We start from the raw sequence: 16580 nt of genomic DNA, 5'->3' as shown, positions 1-16580 counted from the left end.
CAGCTAATCCTAGGATGAGCAGACAGCAAAACCCATGCAAGATAAAATGTCCTAAAGTTAGTGGTAATAGTTGCGTACACAACTCGACAAAACTAAAAACCACTGGGTTAAATACCAAGCATGGCGGCTCACACCTTAAACCCCAGCATTGGGAAGCAGAGGTAGGAGGATCTCAGTTCAGTTCAAGGCCAGCTTCATCTATATGGTGAGTTCAAGAAAAGGAAGAGTCTCTACATAAGGAGAACCTGTCTCAAAAAAGCACGAGTGTAGCTTACTACAGTAAAGTTAATAGAAAAAAACATCTGGGTACCCAGAGATGTAGAGAAAACAGTGGCTAACATTCTCCATTAGTTCATGATTTATAAAAAGGAAAAGAAAACCTAGGCTTACTGGGACATGCCCGTCGGTGCAGCACTGGGACACTACAGGAAGATGACGGCCAACTCCAGGCCAGCCTTGCACATGCAGCAATCCCATTTCCTGTTTATTTTTAAAAGGACTGGAGAGATGGCTTATCAGCAAAGAGCAGTGGACCTGAACTTGATTCCCAGCACCTACAAGGTGGCTCACAACCATCTGGAACTCTAGTTCCAAGCCTCATCTGGCCTCTGAGGGCACCGGCCAGGAATATGATGAACAGATATACATGTAGGCATAACACCCATACATGTAAAAAAAATCATATAACTTATCTATGCATTGAAATAATGTGATTTTTCCATTTATAAATGTTTTAAATTAAGGAGGAGAAGCTGATTATAACTAGCTTATTAATCTTAATAAAAGCCTAACAAGACTAAATAATGAGAAAAACTGGGGCTGGTGAGATGGCTCAGTGATGAAAAATCTTGCTAAGCAAGCATAAGGACCTGAGTTCAGATCTCCAGCATGTATGTAAAAGCTGAGTGCAGTGGCTCATGTCCAGAACCCAATGTTGGGAGACAGCAAGACAGGGAGATGCTGGTGCTCACTGGCCAGCCAGGCTAGCCAAAAGAAGGTATCTGAAACTATTCTCAGGTGGGTGTGCATGGACACACACACACACACACACACACACACACATACACACACACACACACTAACACACACACACTCTTTGTAACATAAGTATACATACCACACTCTTCCTTCCTTCCTTCCTTCTTCCCTCCCTCCCTCCCTCCCTCTCTCTTTCTTTCTTCCTTATTTATTTATTCATTCATTTATTTATTTATTTATTTTAGACAGGGTTTCTTTGTGTAGCTCTGGCCATTTGCCTTGTAGACCAAACTGGCCTCAAACTCAGAGATCCACTTGCCTCTGCCTCTCCAATGCTACCACTGACAGGCCATAAAATAAATTTTAAAAGACAGAATTTAAGTAAACAAAACATAATATAGACAAACAAGTATTTTAAAAAATTAAATCGGGGCTGGGGATTTAGCTCAGTGGTAGAGTGCTTGCCTGGGAAGCGCAAGGCCCTGGGTTCGGTCCCCAGCTCCGAAAAAAAAGAACCAAAAAAAAAAAAAAAAAAAATCTGAAATAGTCAAGTTCCACAGTCACAGAATTATCAAAATTGTTACAAGAAGAAATTTTATGGTAATTTCATTTTAAAACATACTCAACCAGTAAAGTTTTTCTTCCTGAGAAAGTCTAGCTTAGATCACTTCTCATTAAGTTCAAACTTTCAGTAGCCAATTACTGATATAGACTGTTTTTACAAATAATAAGGAAAGAACAAAAGCAGCTACCTAGCCCATTTTATAAGGCTTATGTAAAAACTACCCAGGAATAAGACAGAGAAGACAGACAATCGTCTTTCTTAACTAATGCACACAGATGTAAAAACTTTATGAAAGAGAAATGGATTCAAGGCAAGGATGCTCTCTTTCACTAACACAAGGGGCAACTGGTAAAACTGACATCACTTAGGATAAAAAAATCGGTTAACTAGGAAGAGAATACTTTGTTAAACTTCCTTCTAGAAGCCTACAGTAAATATCATAGTAATGCATGAACTCTGCATCTCTAAGAGTCAGGAAATCAGAAATGTCCAATATTACCTCTATTGTTTGACACAATTTATGCAAACAAAGCCCACTTGTCTACTGTTTCAATAAAGAGCCTAGAACAATGTATGTTTACCCACTGGGAGAAATGTTGTAAAACATTATTTTCAGGGGCGGTCATCTTTAGTACATAAAAAAAGTATCAAGTCCCAGAACTAAGTTAGGTAACCAGGGACTCAACTCAAGAGGTGGTTCAGATGTAAGAGCACTGGGGTTGGGGGTTTAGCTCAGTGGTAGAGCACTTGCCTAGCAAGCGCAAGGCCCTGGGTTCGGTCCCCAGCTCCGAAAAAAAAAAACCAAAAAAAACCCAAACAAACAAACAAACAAACAAAAACAGATGTAAGAGCCCCAACTGCTCTTCCAGAGGTCCTGAGTTCAATTCCCAGCAACCACATGGTGACTCACAACCATCTGTAATGAATCTGATGACTCTTCTGGTGTGTCTGAAGACAGCTACAGTGTGCTTATATACATAAAATAAACATATAAATTAAAAGTTAGTTACGCAGAGTTAAGGGGAATGTGTAAGATTAGCCAGCAATAAATTAGCAATACTATGTCTCCATGTAAATAATAAACAACTGAAGATACAAGCGTTTTTCTCTTATATTATCCAAAATTTTAAAACCTTATTGTCAAAGTAGTGACTATTACATAGAAAAACAAAAATCATAAGCTTACACCTTGAAGTTCACAACGGACATGGCAATCACCATAAGCACCCTCAAGTCAAGAAATACTAGTACCCAGAATCCTACTCCTCCCTTCCCACTTGTCTCAAGGGCCAGGACCACCATCCTGTGCTTGCTTTCCTTCTAAGATTACTGTGTGCTAGAGAAATACATGGTTGATACTAAAACACACACAGGCACAGGCAGATACACACACAAAACTTCTTAGCACCCAAATTCATGAGTGTTAGGAATTAAACTGAGACTTCCCCTTTAATCAACTAATTAAAACACACCAGTGGAAGGGCTAGTTCCATTTCTACCTGAAAAGTAGATGTACTTTTACTTATTTATTTTCTGTGCGTGAGGGTGTCTGCCTTGTGCCTTTGGAACTCAGAAGAGGGCACTGGATCCCCTGAAGCGGGTTACAAATGGTTGAAAGCCACTATGTGGGTCCTGGGAATTGAACCTAAGTCTTAACCACCGAGCACCTCTCCAGCCCCATCCATCTTTCTGTCCTGTCCCTGTCTCTCCTTCGTGCCCTTTAGTGCTCTACAAACTCATCTCTTCTGGAAGAATATGAGACAGAAGACAGACCTCAGCCACAGTGCTACGAATCCCATCTACCACCTGCTCAAAGTCCACCAGGCTGAAGAGTGGCTGCTGCTTGAGCCGGTGCAGCTCGGCAGCAAAAGTGTCCTCCTGGTTTTTCAAGATGGACCCTGTGGAGTATGACGACACGATCATCAGACAGGAGTCAGGGTAGTCAGGGTAGTCAGGGTAGACAGGGTAGTCAGGGTAGAAAGGGTAGACAGGTTAGTCAGGGTAGACAGGGTAGACAGGATAGTCAGGGTAGACAGGGTAGTCAGGGTAGACAGGAGTCAGGATAGTCAGGGTAGACAGGGTAGTCAGGGTAGACAGGAGTCAGGATAGTCAGGGTAGACAGGGTAGTCAGGGTAGTCAGGGTAGACAGGAGTCAGAATAGTCAGGGTAGACAGGGTAGTCAGGGTAGACAGGGTAGTCAGGGTAGACAGGGTAGACAGGGTAGACAGAGTAGTCAGGGTAGACAGGGTAGACAGGGTAGTCAGGGTAGTCAGGGTAGTCAGGGTAGTCAGGGTAGACAGGGTAGGCAGGGTAGACAGGGTAGACAGGGTAGACAGAGTAGTCAGGGTAGACAGGGTAGACAGGGTAGTCAGGGTAGTCAGGGTAGTCAGGGTAGTCAGGGTAGACAGGGTAGTCAGGGTAGACAGGGTAGACAGGGTAGTCAGGGTAGACAGGGTAGACAGGGTAGTCAGGGTAGTCAGGGTAGTCAGGGTAGACAGGGTAGTCAGGGTAGACAGGAGTCAGGATAGTCAAGGTAGACAGGGTAGACAGGGTAGTCAGGGTAGTCAGGGTAGACAGGAGTCAGAATAGTCAGGGTAGACAGGGTAGTCAGGGTAGACAGGGTAGTCAGGGTAGACAGGGTAGACAGAGTAGTCAGGGTAGACAGGGTAGACAGGGTAGTCAGGGTAGTCAGGGTAGACAGGGTAGTCAGGGTAGACAGGGTAGTCAGGGTAGTCAGGGTAGACAGGGTAGTCAGGGTAGTCAGGGTAGACAGGGTAGTCAGGGTAGTCAGGGTAGTCAGGGTAGACAGGGTAGTCAGGGTAGACAGGGTAGTCAGGGTAGTCAGGGTAGACAGGGTAGTCAGGGTAGACAGGGTAGTCAGGGTAGTCAGGGTAGACAGGGTAGTCAGGGTAGACAGGGTAGTCAGGGTAGACAGGGTAGACAGGGTAGTCAGGGTAGACAGGGTAGTCAGGGTAGACAGGAGTCAGGATAGTCAAGGTAGACAGGGTAGACAGGGTAGTCAGGGTAGTCAGGGTAGACAGGAGTCAGAATAGTCAGGGTAGACAGGGTAGTCAGGGTAGACAGGGTAGTCAGGGTAGACAGGGTAGACAGAGTAGTCAGGGTAGACAGGGTAGACAGGGTAGTCAGGGTAGTCAGGGTAGACAGGGTAGTCAGGGTAGACAGGGTAGTCAGGGTAGTCAGGGTAGACAGGGTAGTCAGGGTAGTCAGGGTAGACAGGGTAGTCAGGGTAGTCAGGGTAGTCAGGGTAGACAGGGTAGTCAGGGTAGACAGGGTAGTCAGGGTAGACAGGAGTCAGGGTAGACAGGGTAGACAGGGTAGTCAGGGTAGTCAGGGTAGACAGGGTAGACAGGGTAGTCAGGGTAGTCAGGGTAGACAGGGTAGTCAGGGTAGTCAGGGTAGACAGGGTAGACAGGGTAGTCAGGGTAGACAGGGTAGACAGGGTAGTCAGGGTAGTCAGGGTAGACAGGGTAGTCAGGGTAGTCAGGGTAGACAGGGTAGTCAGGGTAGACAGGGTAGACAGGGTAGTCAGGGTAGTCAGGGTAGACAGGGTAGTCAGGGTAGTCAGGGTAGACAGGGTAGTCAGGGTAGTCAGGGTAGTCAGGGTAGTCAGGGTAGACAGGGTAGTCAGGGTAGACAGGGTAGTCAGGGTAGACAGGGTAGACAGGGTAGTCAGGGTAGTCAGGGTAGACAGGGTAGTCAGGGTAGTCAGGGTAGACAGGGTAGTCAGGGTAGTCAGGGTAGTCAGGGTAGACAGGGTAGACAGGGTAGTCAGGGTAGTCAGGGTAGACAGGGTAGACAGGGTGGAGGGGCCACAGTGGCCCAGGCAAATCTATCAGAGTTGGTTTGCTGCAGCAGTTCATCAAGGTTATCAACCACACTAACCCAGCATGCTTTGGGCCAGTGTTGGAGATGAAGAACATCTGAGGATGTGACCAACAGAAAAGAGGATTCTTACCTTTCCTTGTCAGGTTCACATTTTGATTCTCAAACATCTGGACAGATTCTCCAACAAAGAGGATTTTTTCAGCAACTCTCACTGGAATGTAGGATGGTAAAATCTCTACCCTCAGAGAAAACTGCTTTAGAGATGGGGCCAGCATATTCTCTTCCTCAATTAGGCGCTAGTGAAGAAAACAACCCATCAGTGAAGTATGATGACAGGTCTTAACTCCCAACCCATGATCTGTGTTATTGGTAAGCAGGGTGTAAATCTGAAGTTGTACAATTCTTAAATCACCAGCACTGGAAATGTATTACACTTTCATGGAGAAGACTGGCATGGCGGAAAGCACTGAGTTCTTATCTTTTAATTTACTTTTGTGTATGTCAGTGTGACACACGTGTGCTGTCCTCACATCTGTCCTGAGACCAGGTCTCCTTGTTCTGCTCTGTATGTCAAACTAACTAGCCTTCAGGTTTCCAGAGATCCTCCTGTTTCTGCCTCCCATCTCTCTGCAGGAGCACTGAGGTTACAGATGTTCACAGTATATAGCATCTGGCTTTTACATGGGTTCTTGGAATTTGAACCCAGGTCCTCACACTTACTCAAGCGCTTTGACCAACTGAATCAATCCCTCAGCCTAGCACTGGATTTTTAAATATAAAACACATCACTAAATTTGTAAGAGCATGTAATGTAGAAAGGAAAAACAAGGGTTTTAAAATTGCTTGCTATTTTGTAGTCTCTAATTAAGAGAGAGCCCAGTTTCTCTAACTTATCCACTCATGGAAGGCAGCCAGGCTGTAATGAACCAGGGCCCTGCCAGGTGGCTGCCCTGGGCTTCCTGTATCCTCACCAGGTCCTGCAGTTCTCTCAGTTGTTTTCCTGTCAGGCCTCCAATGCCCAGATCTTCCTCATCCTCTTCCATCTGGGCACTGACATTACCAGAAGATGGACCCTGTTTAATGAAGAACTCTTCGTGCTGGTCCAAGAGCAGTCCATGCAGCATCCAGGCCGAGAGCTGTTTATACATGACTCCATGGCATACAGCCAGGATTCTGAGGAGAGAAGGAAGCAAGAGCCTTACCAGTCTACTTAGAATGCTGAGACCCACCACACCTAGAGACCATGTTTGAAATTTTGATAGGATAGACAGAAGCTTGATGGTTTAGTGAGTGAGTCATAGGAGAAACAAGATAATTGATAATTTAATTGCATACAGACAGACTGATTAAACTTTCATACATAAGTTCAGAGTAAAGTCCAACTTGTACAATATACTTGATTAAACTCAGGAAATTTTTTTTTTTAGGGCAAATAATTTTGTCCTTTGTTTAAGCTTCAAAACAAATGAGTCTTATGTAAGGGGATGTAATGGAGTCACTTCTTGCTGAACACAGCCTGAAATTTATTCTTCTTGGAACTGCATAGGGAAAAAGATTCAATCTGTGAATACCGTTGACAAAAAAACAGAGTTGTCAATAAAATGCAGAAACCAAAATAAAATAAAATGTAGGAAGGTAGTTGGGGAATGGATACTGAGGTGGTCTTGAAGGGTGGCCAGAGGGCATATTCATTATGAAGAGAAAAAGGTTATCTTTGCAACAGAGAAATCTGACAGATACTACATTATCCTACGATACTCCACAGAAGCATCATGGGATAAACTAGCTTTCTGAAACAATGTCATATATGTAGTCTTCTTACTTAAAATGTCTAATCTGAGTTTAATCAGGAAGAAGGAATCTGAAAATTTTAAATTGTGGGCATCCAACAGACCAGTGTTAAAAGTTCCTGAAGGCTACCATCACAGACACAACTACAAAAGGGAAGCAGGCTGTCTCACAGTTCTAAAGGCTTTTAAAAATTATTTTTATTTTATGTATATGTGTGCTTTTGTGTGTGTGTGTCTGTAACCTGAGTACAGGTGCCTGTGTAAGAGAGAGGTGACTAATCTTACTAGAGCTGCAGTTACAGACAGCTGTGAGCTGCCATGTGGGTGCTGAACTGAACCATGTCCTGTGAAAAGCAGCAACTGCTCCTAACCACAGAGCCATCTCTTCTACTCCTGGGAGCTGTTTCAAACTGAAGGAGACTTCAAAAAGCTCAGGAACATGAGGGCTCATGCCTGTAATTCCAGCAATTGAAGGCTGAGGCAGGAGGATCACTATGAGTTCAAGGAGGGTCTAGGCTACTGAATGAGGACTCTGAATAAAAAAAACTAAACACAGACACAGACACAGACACAGACACAGACACAGACACACACACACACACACACACACACACACACACACACACACACACACACACACACACATATTAAGAAAATGAGACAAGGCCAGAATACAGAGATAGACTTAAAAAGACATAACTAAATGCAACATGTGAAAATGTACTAGATTCTGGACAGTGAAAAACAGAACAGCTATACTCGACTTTTGGGGAACAAATGGAGAAATCTCAACATACTCTAAATATCATATTACTTTTGGTGAATAATATGGGACTGAGGTGATAAATGAGCTAACTATTTAGGAGTTAGGATATCTGCAGCTGCTTTCTAATGTCCCAACAACAAAACTGGAAGATGTGGAGATATTTCATATGCATACAGGAGAAAGAAAAGATGAATTAGGCAAAATGTTAGCAACTGGTAAAATTAAAGGATAATCAAGTGCTTTATATTTAATTTCTAGGACTGATATTTTTCAAAATGAGAGTGGGGGAGGGGAGAAGAAATAGAGCTTTAGTCTACTATTTAAAATATTCAAACTCAAAGGAAATCCTTTATTAAAAACAAAAAATTCAACAAAACTCTGGCTAGGGTAGCAGGTAGGCTAACCTCTCCCTTTGTTACTCTAAATCCTATCTCCCAGTCTCATCCCCAGCTCTGTAGCAGAAAATCTGTAAGAGCCTCCCTTTCCACTCTGTCCCTATCTCCTTTAGTTTACACAGACCTTCACCTCCTAATCTCCCTCTCCCCATTCACTTTACCCCGTCCAACTCCAGCAGGCACTCCCTTAGGAACCCATAGGCACTAACTAGGAAGTGAGTAGTAACTGCAGATCTTTACTTTCCCTTTATTCCTCTATATTCAATCCCCCAGTCTCACCTCCAGCTCTGTGCAGACTCTCCTCACTCTGCCTCCATTCCCTAAGGGACTAGGCAGATCCTGGTGAATCCTCTCAGTTCCTTCCCCAGCCAATTCCTTTTCCTAAGTGTCAGCTCCCAATATGGAGAAACACATCTTACCTGGAACCCCTAGTGGCCACAACTATCAGGATCCCAGAAGCATTTTCTACCAGGCAATGCCACCACACTCTTTTTTTTTTTTCTTTTCTTTTTTTCAGAGCTGGGGACCAAACCCAGGGCCTTGCGCTTGCTAGGCAAGTGCTCTACCACTGAGCCAAATCCCCAACCCCTCACCACACTCTTAAGAACCAGAGAAGAAGCAGAAACCAAAGAACAAAACACCCACTCAACAAAGACAAGACTAGATATCATCACCTACATTATGAGTTTCCCAAACCCAGATGCCTAGATGCCAGTATGAAAACACAGTAACAGCCAGGATAACATATCCTCACTAGAGCCTGACTATCCACACAGGCTCTCAGTACTGCATCACAGATGACTCACAAGAAAAAGACCTTCAAATGCCTTTATGAATACGATAGGGTCATAAAGAGGAAATGAATAAATCTCTTAAAGAAAGCTATGAAAACACAAGTGTACAGTGGAAGGAAATAACTAAAACCATGCAAGACATGAAAATGGAAATAGAATCAACAAAGAAAACCCAAACTGAGGGAAATCTGGAAATGAAAAATTTAGGAACTTGGACAGGAACCTCAGAGGCAAGCCTCACAGACAGAATATAAGAGATAGAAAAGAGAATCTCAGGTATGGAAGACAAGATAAAGAAATAAATTCCTTTGTCAAAAAAATGTTAATCTGAAAAACTCCTGGCATAAAACAATCAGGAAACCTGGGACAAGATGAAAAGACCAAATCTAAAAATAATATAAACAGAGGAAGGAGAAGAAACCAAAGTCAAAGGAATAGACAGCACTTTCAACAAAATCATAGAGGAAAATTCCCCTAACCTAAAGAAGGAGATGCCTATTAAGTACAGAAGTGCACGGAACAGGAAATAGACTGTATCAGAAAAGAAAATCCACTCAGTACCTAATAATCGAAACACTAACCTACTGAGCAAAGAAGAATACTGAAAGCTGCAAGGAAAATGAGCAAGTAACATAAAGGCAGACGCATTAGAATAGCTGACTTCTCAGAGGAGACTCTAAAAGCCAGAAGGGCCTGGGCAGCTGTGCTATGGATTCTAAGGAACCACAGATGCCAGCCCAGACTACTATACCCAGCAAAACTTTCAATTACCATTGACGGATAAAATCATACATCCCATGATAAAACCAAACTTAAGCAATATCTATTTACAAATTCTGTCTTATAAAAGGTGCTAGGAGGAAAAATCCAACCTAAAGAGGCCAACTATACCCACTTACAGACTCATAGAAGCTAAACAACTCACTACTGAATGAAAAATGGGCCAAGACAGAAATTAAGAAAGGAAGACTTTCTAGAATTGAATGAAAATGAATATATAACATATCAACTTATAGAATAAAATGAAAGCTATTCTAGGTGGCAAGTTCATAACACTAAGTGCCTACATAAAAAACCTGAAGAGATGGGGTTAGTAAGATGGCTCAGCAGGTAAGAGCACTGACTGCTCTTCCAGAGGTCCTGAGTTCAATTCCCAGCAACCACATGGTGGCTCATGACCATCTATAAAGGGTTCTGATGCCCTCTTCTGGCATACAGATTTACCTGCAGATAGAGCACTCACATTAAAAAAAAATATAAACAAACAAATAAATGATTTGTCATTGATTAAAAAAAGAAAAAAATTGGAGAGATTTCATACTAGTAGCTTAACACCTCTAGAACACCTTAGAACCTCTAGTAGCCCTAGAACAAAAGAACTCACATTCAAAAGAAGTAGACAGCAAAAAAACAATCAAACTCAGGATGAAATCAGCGAAATAGGAACAAACACAAAGAGTTGGTTCTTTGAGAATCAGTAAGACTTTCAAATCCTTATCCAAAGTAATTAAAAGGCAGAGAGAGAAGATCCAAATTAACAAAATTAAAAATGAAAAGAGGAACATAACAACAGACATAGAGGAAATCCAGATAATCATAAGGATATAGTTTAAAAACCTGTATAGATAATTTCTCAATATATGTTGCTTAAGTCAAGATCAGCTAAGCAATTTAAACAGACCTAATCCCTAGCAAAATAAAACAGTTATTGAAAGTCTCCAAACCATGCACAGCCCAGGGTTTTAGCCCAGAATTCTACTAGACTCCTCCCCCTCCCACCAGAGCTGAGGACCGAACTCAGGGCCTTGTGCTTGCTAGGCAAGTGCTCTATCACTGAGCTAAATCCCCATCCCCTCTACTAGACTTTTAAAGAGTTCATGTCAATACTCCTCAAATCATTCCACAAAATAGAAGCAGAAAGAGTACTGCCCAATTTGTCTCATGGGGCCAGTTACCTGATACCCAAACCACATAAAAACCCATCAAAGAATGAGAATTACAGACCAATTTCAGTTATGAACATCAATGCTAAAATTCTCAATATATACTTGTAAACAGAATCCAAGAACACATTAAGATGATCCACTTGATATGACCTGAAAACAAACCATGACAAGTAAAGTCACTTGACTCCCTCCTCTATTCCCAATACTATGGAAGCCAGGACTTACTTTTCTAATGCGCTTCGAACTGGAGGCAAGCCCCCGCAGCTATGTTTGTAAACTGTTTCCAGGATTTGACAGCCATGAATCTGTGGGAAATATAGTCTAATTAATCTAGGTCACACAAACTCATATTCTATATCAACCAAGAAGCATAGTGCAGTAGAGAAGGCTAATATAGTCCCTCACCAGATTTCTATACAGTCAATTTGCAAAGGCAGGCAGACACCCTTGCCCTCGCTATCAGTGTTAACCTGTTGTCTCAGGTTGGGGAAAGGGTTGTTTCAGTTTATGCTCATCATGAAGGCAGGTAGGTGCAAGAGCTCAAGGCAGTAACAGAAGCAAAGGCCATAGAGAAATGTTGCTTACTGGGCTTGCTGTGCCCCACTCCCATCCCCATGGCTGACTCAGCCTGCCTTATTGTCCAAGACCACCTGCCCAGGTGGCACTAACTGCAGTGACCTGGGCCTCCCATCAGTCATTAATCAAGAAAACGCACTATAGATCTGCCCATGGGGGATCTGATGGAGGTGTTTTCTCAACTGAGGCTTCTTTGCTCAAATGACTCTAGTTTATCAAGTTGGTAAAAAAAAATAAATAAAATAAATTAAATAAACGCACATTTTGGGGGTAAAGCTCAGAGACCTGTGGTGTAACAAGCATTCCAGGTGCTTGTTAATACACTCTAATTTTCACTTTGGCTTGAGAGCCAATTTACTGAAGAATCCAGAGTCATGAGGAATTGCCATTTCAAAACCCAGGAAAAGTCTTTCATAAGATTCAAGTCAGACTACTTATTAGGTATGAACCCTACCCCTAAATGGAAGTCTCTGTGCCCTCCATGCTTTTCTTACAAATCACTCTGAAGTATAATTTGTATATCCTAAATTACACAACCATCACTCTAATACAAGTTTACAACATTCCATCACTCTGAAAACAATTGCCTTAGGTGATCTAATTTACAATTGGTCCCCATTCTTCCCCTCAGCCCACAGTCTCAAGCACCTCAGTTTCTAAGTAGAGCATAGTACATTAGTTCCTCTGTCACTACCTGGCCAGGTAGGAAGGGTCACTCAGCTAAGTCCCTCCATTAGTTCCCCATTCTTCCTGTAGCCAATGGAAGCTCAAAGTCTTCTGAGATATGCAGCTAGGCATGTAATTCTGTACACTCACTACTAATTCCATTCACGTAGGAGGTTCCCTCCCATTTCAAGTCTGTTAGAGTGGTTAAGAGCACAGTCTTTGAGTTACACAGATCTTGTCATTTACCTTGTTCTCTATGACCCTGAGCACATGTAATTATGTATGTAAAGTCCTTAGCAAGTACACGGCACAGCAGTAGTTACTGTACTTTGATGAGGGCGGTCGTCTCTGAAGCACTTTCCTCCTGGCTTTGCTAGCAGAGACAATGGGACAGAGCTGTACATTTCTACACGCACTGAACAAGTCAAGCAGCTACAGAGTAAGGCAACTGGCTAACTACACTGTGAATAACAACTGTGGCCAGAAAACATGGAGAAATGAGCTGAGAATGATTGCCTACTTAGTCCAATAATGGGTAAACAGAAGAAAAGAATTCCTATGGTATAAAATACCTAAGGATTTTCCTCATAGATATTAAGTCTACTCAAAAAAGATAGTCTTGTGATGGGGGTTTAACTGTTTAGTGTGGGGTGAAACTTGTGACAATGGGTGTCATGCATGAATACAACAAGCTGGGTTTTGCCCAGTGGTTCACTCTGAGGAGACCATCTTTTTTCTTTTAAGTGGGTTCTTGTCCACATTCAAAGCCAGTGGTTCTAAACCCTTAGTCCAACCTGCTTTCAGCACCAAACACCAAGTATTCTCTCTAACCTCAGCAGCATTCCAGGCAGCTCTATATACTCTACGTTCACAACCATAAGGTGTTGAAAGAAAGCATACTGTCTTATTCTTGCATGTCTGACATTTTGTATGAATGGCAAAGGGATAATGCTAAACAAATAAATAATATTAAAAGCAGTGTCTTCAAAAAAGACTGCAAATCAGCATTGATTATTAGATTTTCTTTGAAGTTTATCATAACAAAGTTCTTACCTTTTGGCTTTTAATTTGCTCCACTACAACCATCACAGAGGGGAAAAGGAGCTGGAACTGCAAAGCAGAGAAATAGCAGGGTATGATTTAAATACAAGATTAAAAAAAGATCGACTCGAGATTAAAAGTACACTTAATCCTTGCAGTGAGAGGCAGAGGTAGGCAGATCTCTGTGAATTCGAGGCCAGCCTGGTCTACAGAGTATTCCAGGACAGACAGGGCTACACAGAGAAACCCAGTCTCAAGCAAGCAAACAAACAAACAGAAACAAAACCAAGGGTGGGGTAGGAGAGAGTAACACTTTTGTTTCCAGATGCAATACCACAAAATAGTCAAGTTGAGCATCCTAAGTCAATCTGACGTCGAAGCACTTTGTACCTTTGAGTCTTGTGTCCCTTCCACTACCCATGTCAACAGGACAGTATTCACATCACAGTAAGGGCTAACTAAATGTGGAACTCTTTCTGTTGTTCAGTTTTGTTTTTTTTAAGCTGGTCCAGAACTCACTGATGAAAACTTGAAGACGAGGTTAGTCCCTTCCTCCTGAGTATAAGGATGACAGGCAGATGCCACATACATCACACTCTTAAAGCAGTTCTCATCTTCCAAAGCACAGCTAATAAAATTCAGTATATTTATTGGGTTCTGATCTTAGGTTAAGAAGTTTTTAATATAGTGTCACAAATTGGGATTATTTAAAAACAGCAACAGACTCCACAGCATTTTATCACTCCAAGGCATACCTGATCTAAGGAGTAATTGACATGTGATATGGAGAGATGCGGGTCAGCCAGGAACTGCAATAAAAACACACTTATCAGAATCCTACACAAATAACTTGAATTAATTGCTTTATATAAACTAGGAGAGAATGTGACAATGAGCACAGAGTTTGCTTTAAGCTCTGCAGAACTAATAGACGATAGAGTTACTTTTCAGATGACAAGTCCACTCTGGAGCCACTTCGAATACTGTACCCTCTAGCCACACAGGAAATGGCTCACTCTTAACTAGCTGACCTTATCAAAGGCCACTTCCAAGTCAAAAACACACTCTAATCGGCTATCCCCTAAGGATGTTTTCTATATTACCTCCTTCTCACCTCTTGTTCCAAATCAAGCAGTGCTTGGCGATAAGGCTGCAAAACTGAGTCCAGCCCCGTGCAGAAGGCTCTCAGGTAGATCCCATGTAGTCCCCCTTGGCCCTGCTGGGATGGATGGTGATCCTGCAAATAATCAAAGAAAAGGGCAACTTCAGTTCAGAATCGGAAACCGAAGAAGACGCTGTCTTTTATTAGTAGTATTATATTTTTATAAATAATTCCATATCAAAGCAGTATTTTAGCAAGAGTAAGAGGAAAAATGACTGAAGATAAAGTGTATTTGAGGAGGCTCAGTAAAGAAGCGCTGACATGACCTCTCCATGGTCATAGTATGGTTAAGGGAAGGTTTTGTTGTAGGATTTGGTTCCTAGTGTCCATTGTGTCTATTTCCTGAAGAAATAGAATACATATACACATGTGTGTGCACACACACACACCACACACACCTCCTCTAGTCACTAGATGGGGAGCCATGACAGACCAAAGTATAAATACCACTGTGAACCAATCAGTTTTATTTGGGTTATTTACAGGAATATGAGTGAGGGGTTATTCCCCAAACCCCAGCCTAGCATGGATGACAGCTCATAAATCTGAGACCCTGGATCACACTACATAGCCTACAGGCAGCTCCACAGGTTGCAGTGTCCTGTCCGGGTAGCTCAGTTGGTTTGAGCCTCTTCTAAGCTAGTTTCTGCTTCTTTTGGGCTGCTTCAGAGGGAGGGGCCTGGTTTTAGGGACTTCCTGAAGCTATTCTAAGTTGCTGACTTTCTATCTTAAGGTGCTTCTCCCAATGGTAGCTCATAACCAGTGGTAATTCTAGTTCCTGGGGGATTCAATACTTTCTGGCCTGGGCAGGTAGGTACAAGATATGCACATGGTGCACATATATGCAGCAAGCAGAACTCATACCCATGAAGTAAAAGTAAATCTTAAAAACATTAAAACTCTCATGGAGGGCTTATATACAATACAGCTTGTCTTTTAGGAATCCTTCAAGTTGGTCCCTGCTGCTTTCTAGACAGCTTGGCTTGACTGAGAGTCTTCTTTGTACCTAGGCTTGTCTGAGTGTGACTCAGTGGTCTTTATTATTTATTCGGCGGGAGGAGCCTAGTGAATCTCGTCAGTTTCATATAAAACTTCTCATATAGTTTTCTACGAGGAAGTAATGATTAACAGTTAGTTAGAGGCTATGATGGAGGCAGATATCTGGGTAACCAGGTTCTCAGAGTATAGAAATACAGAATTCAGCACCAGATATGTTACAGAAGCTTGAGTTCAGAGGTTAGAAAACACAATGTAGTCAGCCAGAAGATGCTACAAAAAATACCAGAAGGATCCTGAAGTTCCTAAAGAGAAATGTTCACAGAACGGACATAGGACCAGGCTGGTTTACAACCAATTTTATTCTGCTCTTACGGCATTACAGAAAATTGGAATGAGTCTTCATTTATCACAGAATGTTGTTACTGTCATTTATGTTTTTAAAAGGCACCATTAGGACTTGCTTTAGAAGTTGAGAAGTAGGAATTCTCATGCAATTCTCATTATACAAAGTCTGGGTAAGAACACCAGTAGAGAATTTTTGTTGTTACTCAAGAAAATCCAATCAGAGATCTTGCCTTCCCTTGAGCATTTCCAGTGATTCATAAACTCGGGAGTATTCCAGAAATTCCTAACTTACTTTACCAGTGAATTCACTGGTAGAGTCTGATGGCACTCTTACCCTGTAGAAGCCCATATCCAGAGAACAGAAGCCCACCTGTTGCTGCACATGGCCTGTGTACTGCTCAATGAACTCAGTGAATCGAATGTAGTCTGTGCCAAGCCGGCAGAGTCGATTCAGGACACTAGTCTCACTCGGGTGAAGAAATGGAAAATCCTGGGAAACCTGCAAGAAGAGGGATAGTCATAAAGAAAGCTAACGCCTGTTAGTCACCAGCCGAGGTTCTCATGGGCTTAAAACACTTTACATTCTCTTTTCTATTCCCTTTCCCTCAGGTGCCCATGGTTTTACTTGGCTTTAACTTTCCTTGTTACTGGGTTGGTAATTCTGATTAACCAGGTACTGTAACACTATTACAAGGTACTGTTGCTCATCCA

General features: G+C 42.4%; 1 protein-coding gene across 27 annotated transcripts in view; it reads right to left on the bottom strand.

Moving 5' to 3' along the window:
- Positions 1–16580, bottom strand: part of Tubgcp4 (tubulin gamma complex component 4) — a 32377-nt gene that overhangs the window by 14033 nt on the left and 1764 nt on the right. For 13 of the 27 annotated variants that reach the window (XR_015683177.1, XR_015683176.1, XR_015683179.1 and 10 more), the window contains 8 exon segments: positions 16240–16368; positions 14478–14600; positions 14119–14172; positions 13376–13432; positions 11306–11385; positions 6361–6562; positions 5520–5685; positions 3317–3441 (listed from right to left, as the gene is read on the bottom strand). Coding sequence is in view for 10 of the 27 variants with exons in the window: in NM_001399280.1 (NP_001386209.1) it covers positions 3317–3441; positions 5520–5685; positions 6361–6562; positions 11306–11385; positions 13376–13432; positions 14119–14172; positions 14478–14600; positions 16240–16368 (936 nt within the window). In the remaining 17 variants the exon portion in view is untranslated. 27 annotated transcript variants of the gene reach the window in all.

This window comes from Rattus norvegicus, chromosome 3 (assembly GCF_021556685.1).
Source record: "Rattus norvegicus strain SHRSP/BbbUtx chromosome 3, alternate assembly SHRSP_T2T, whole genome shotgun sequence".
Lineage (NCBI taxonomy): Eukaryota > Metazoa > Chordata > Mammalia > Rodentia > Muridae > Rattus > Rattus norvegicus.
This window is presented reverse-complemented; position numbering and strand designations above follow the sequence as displayed.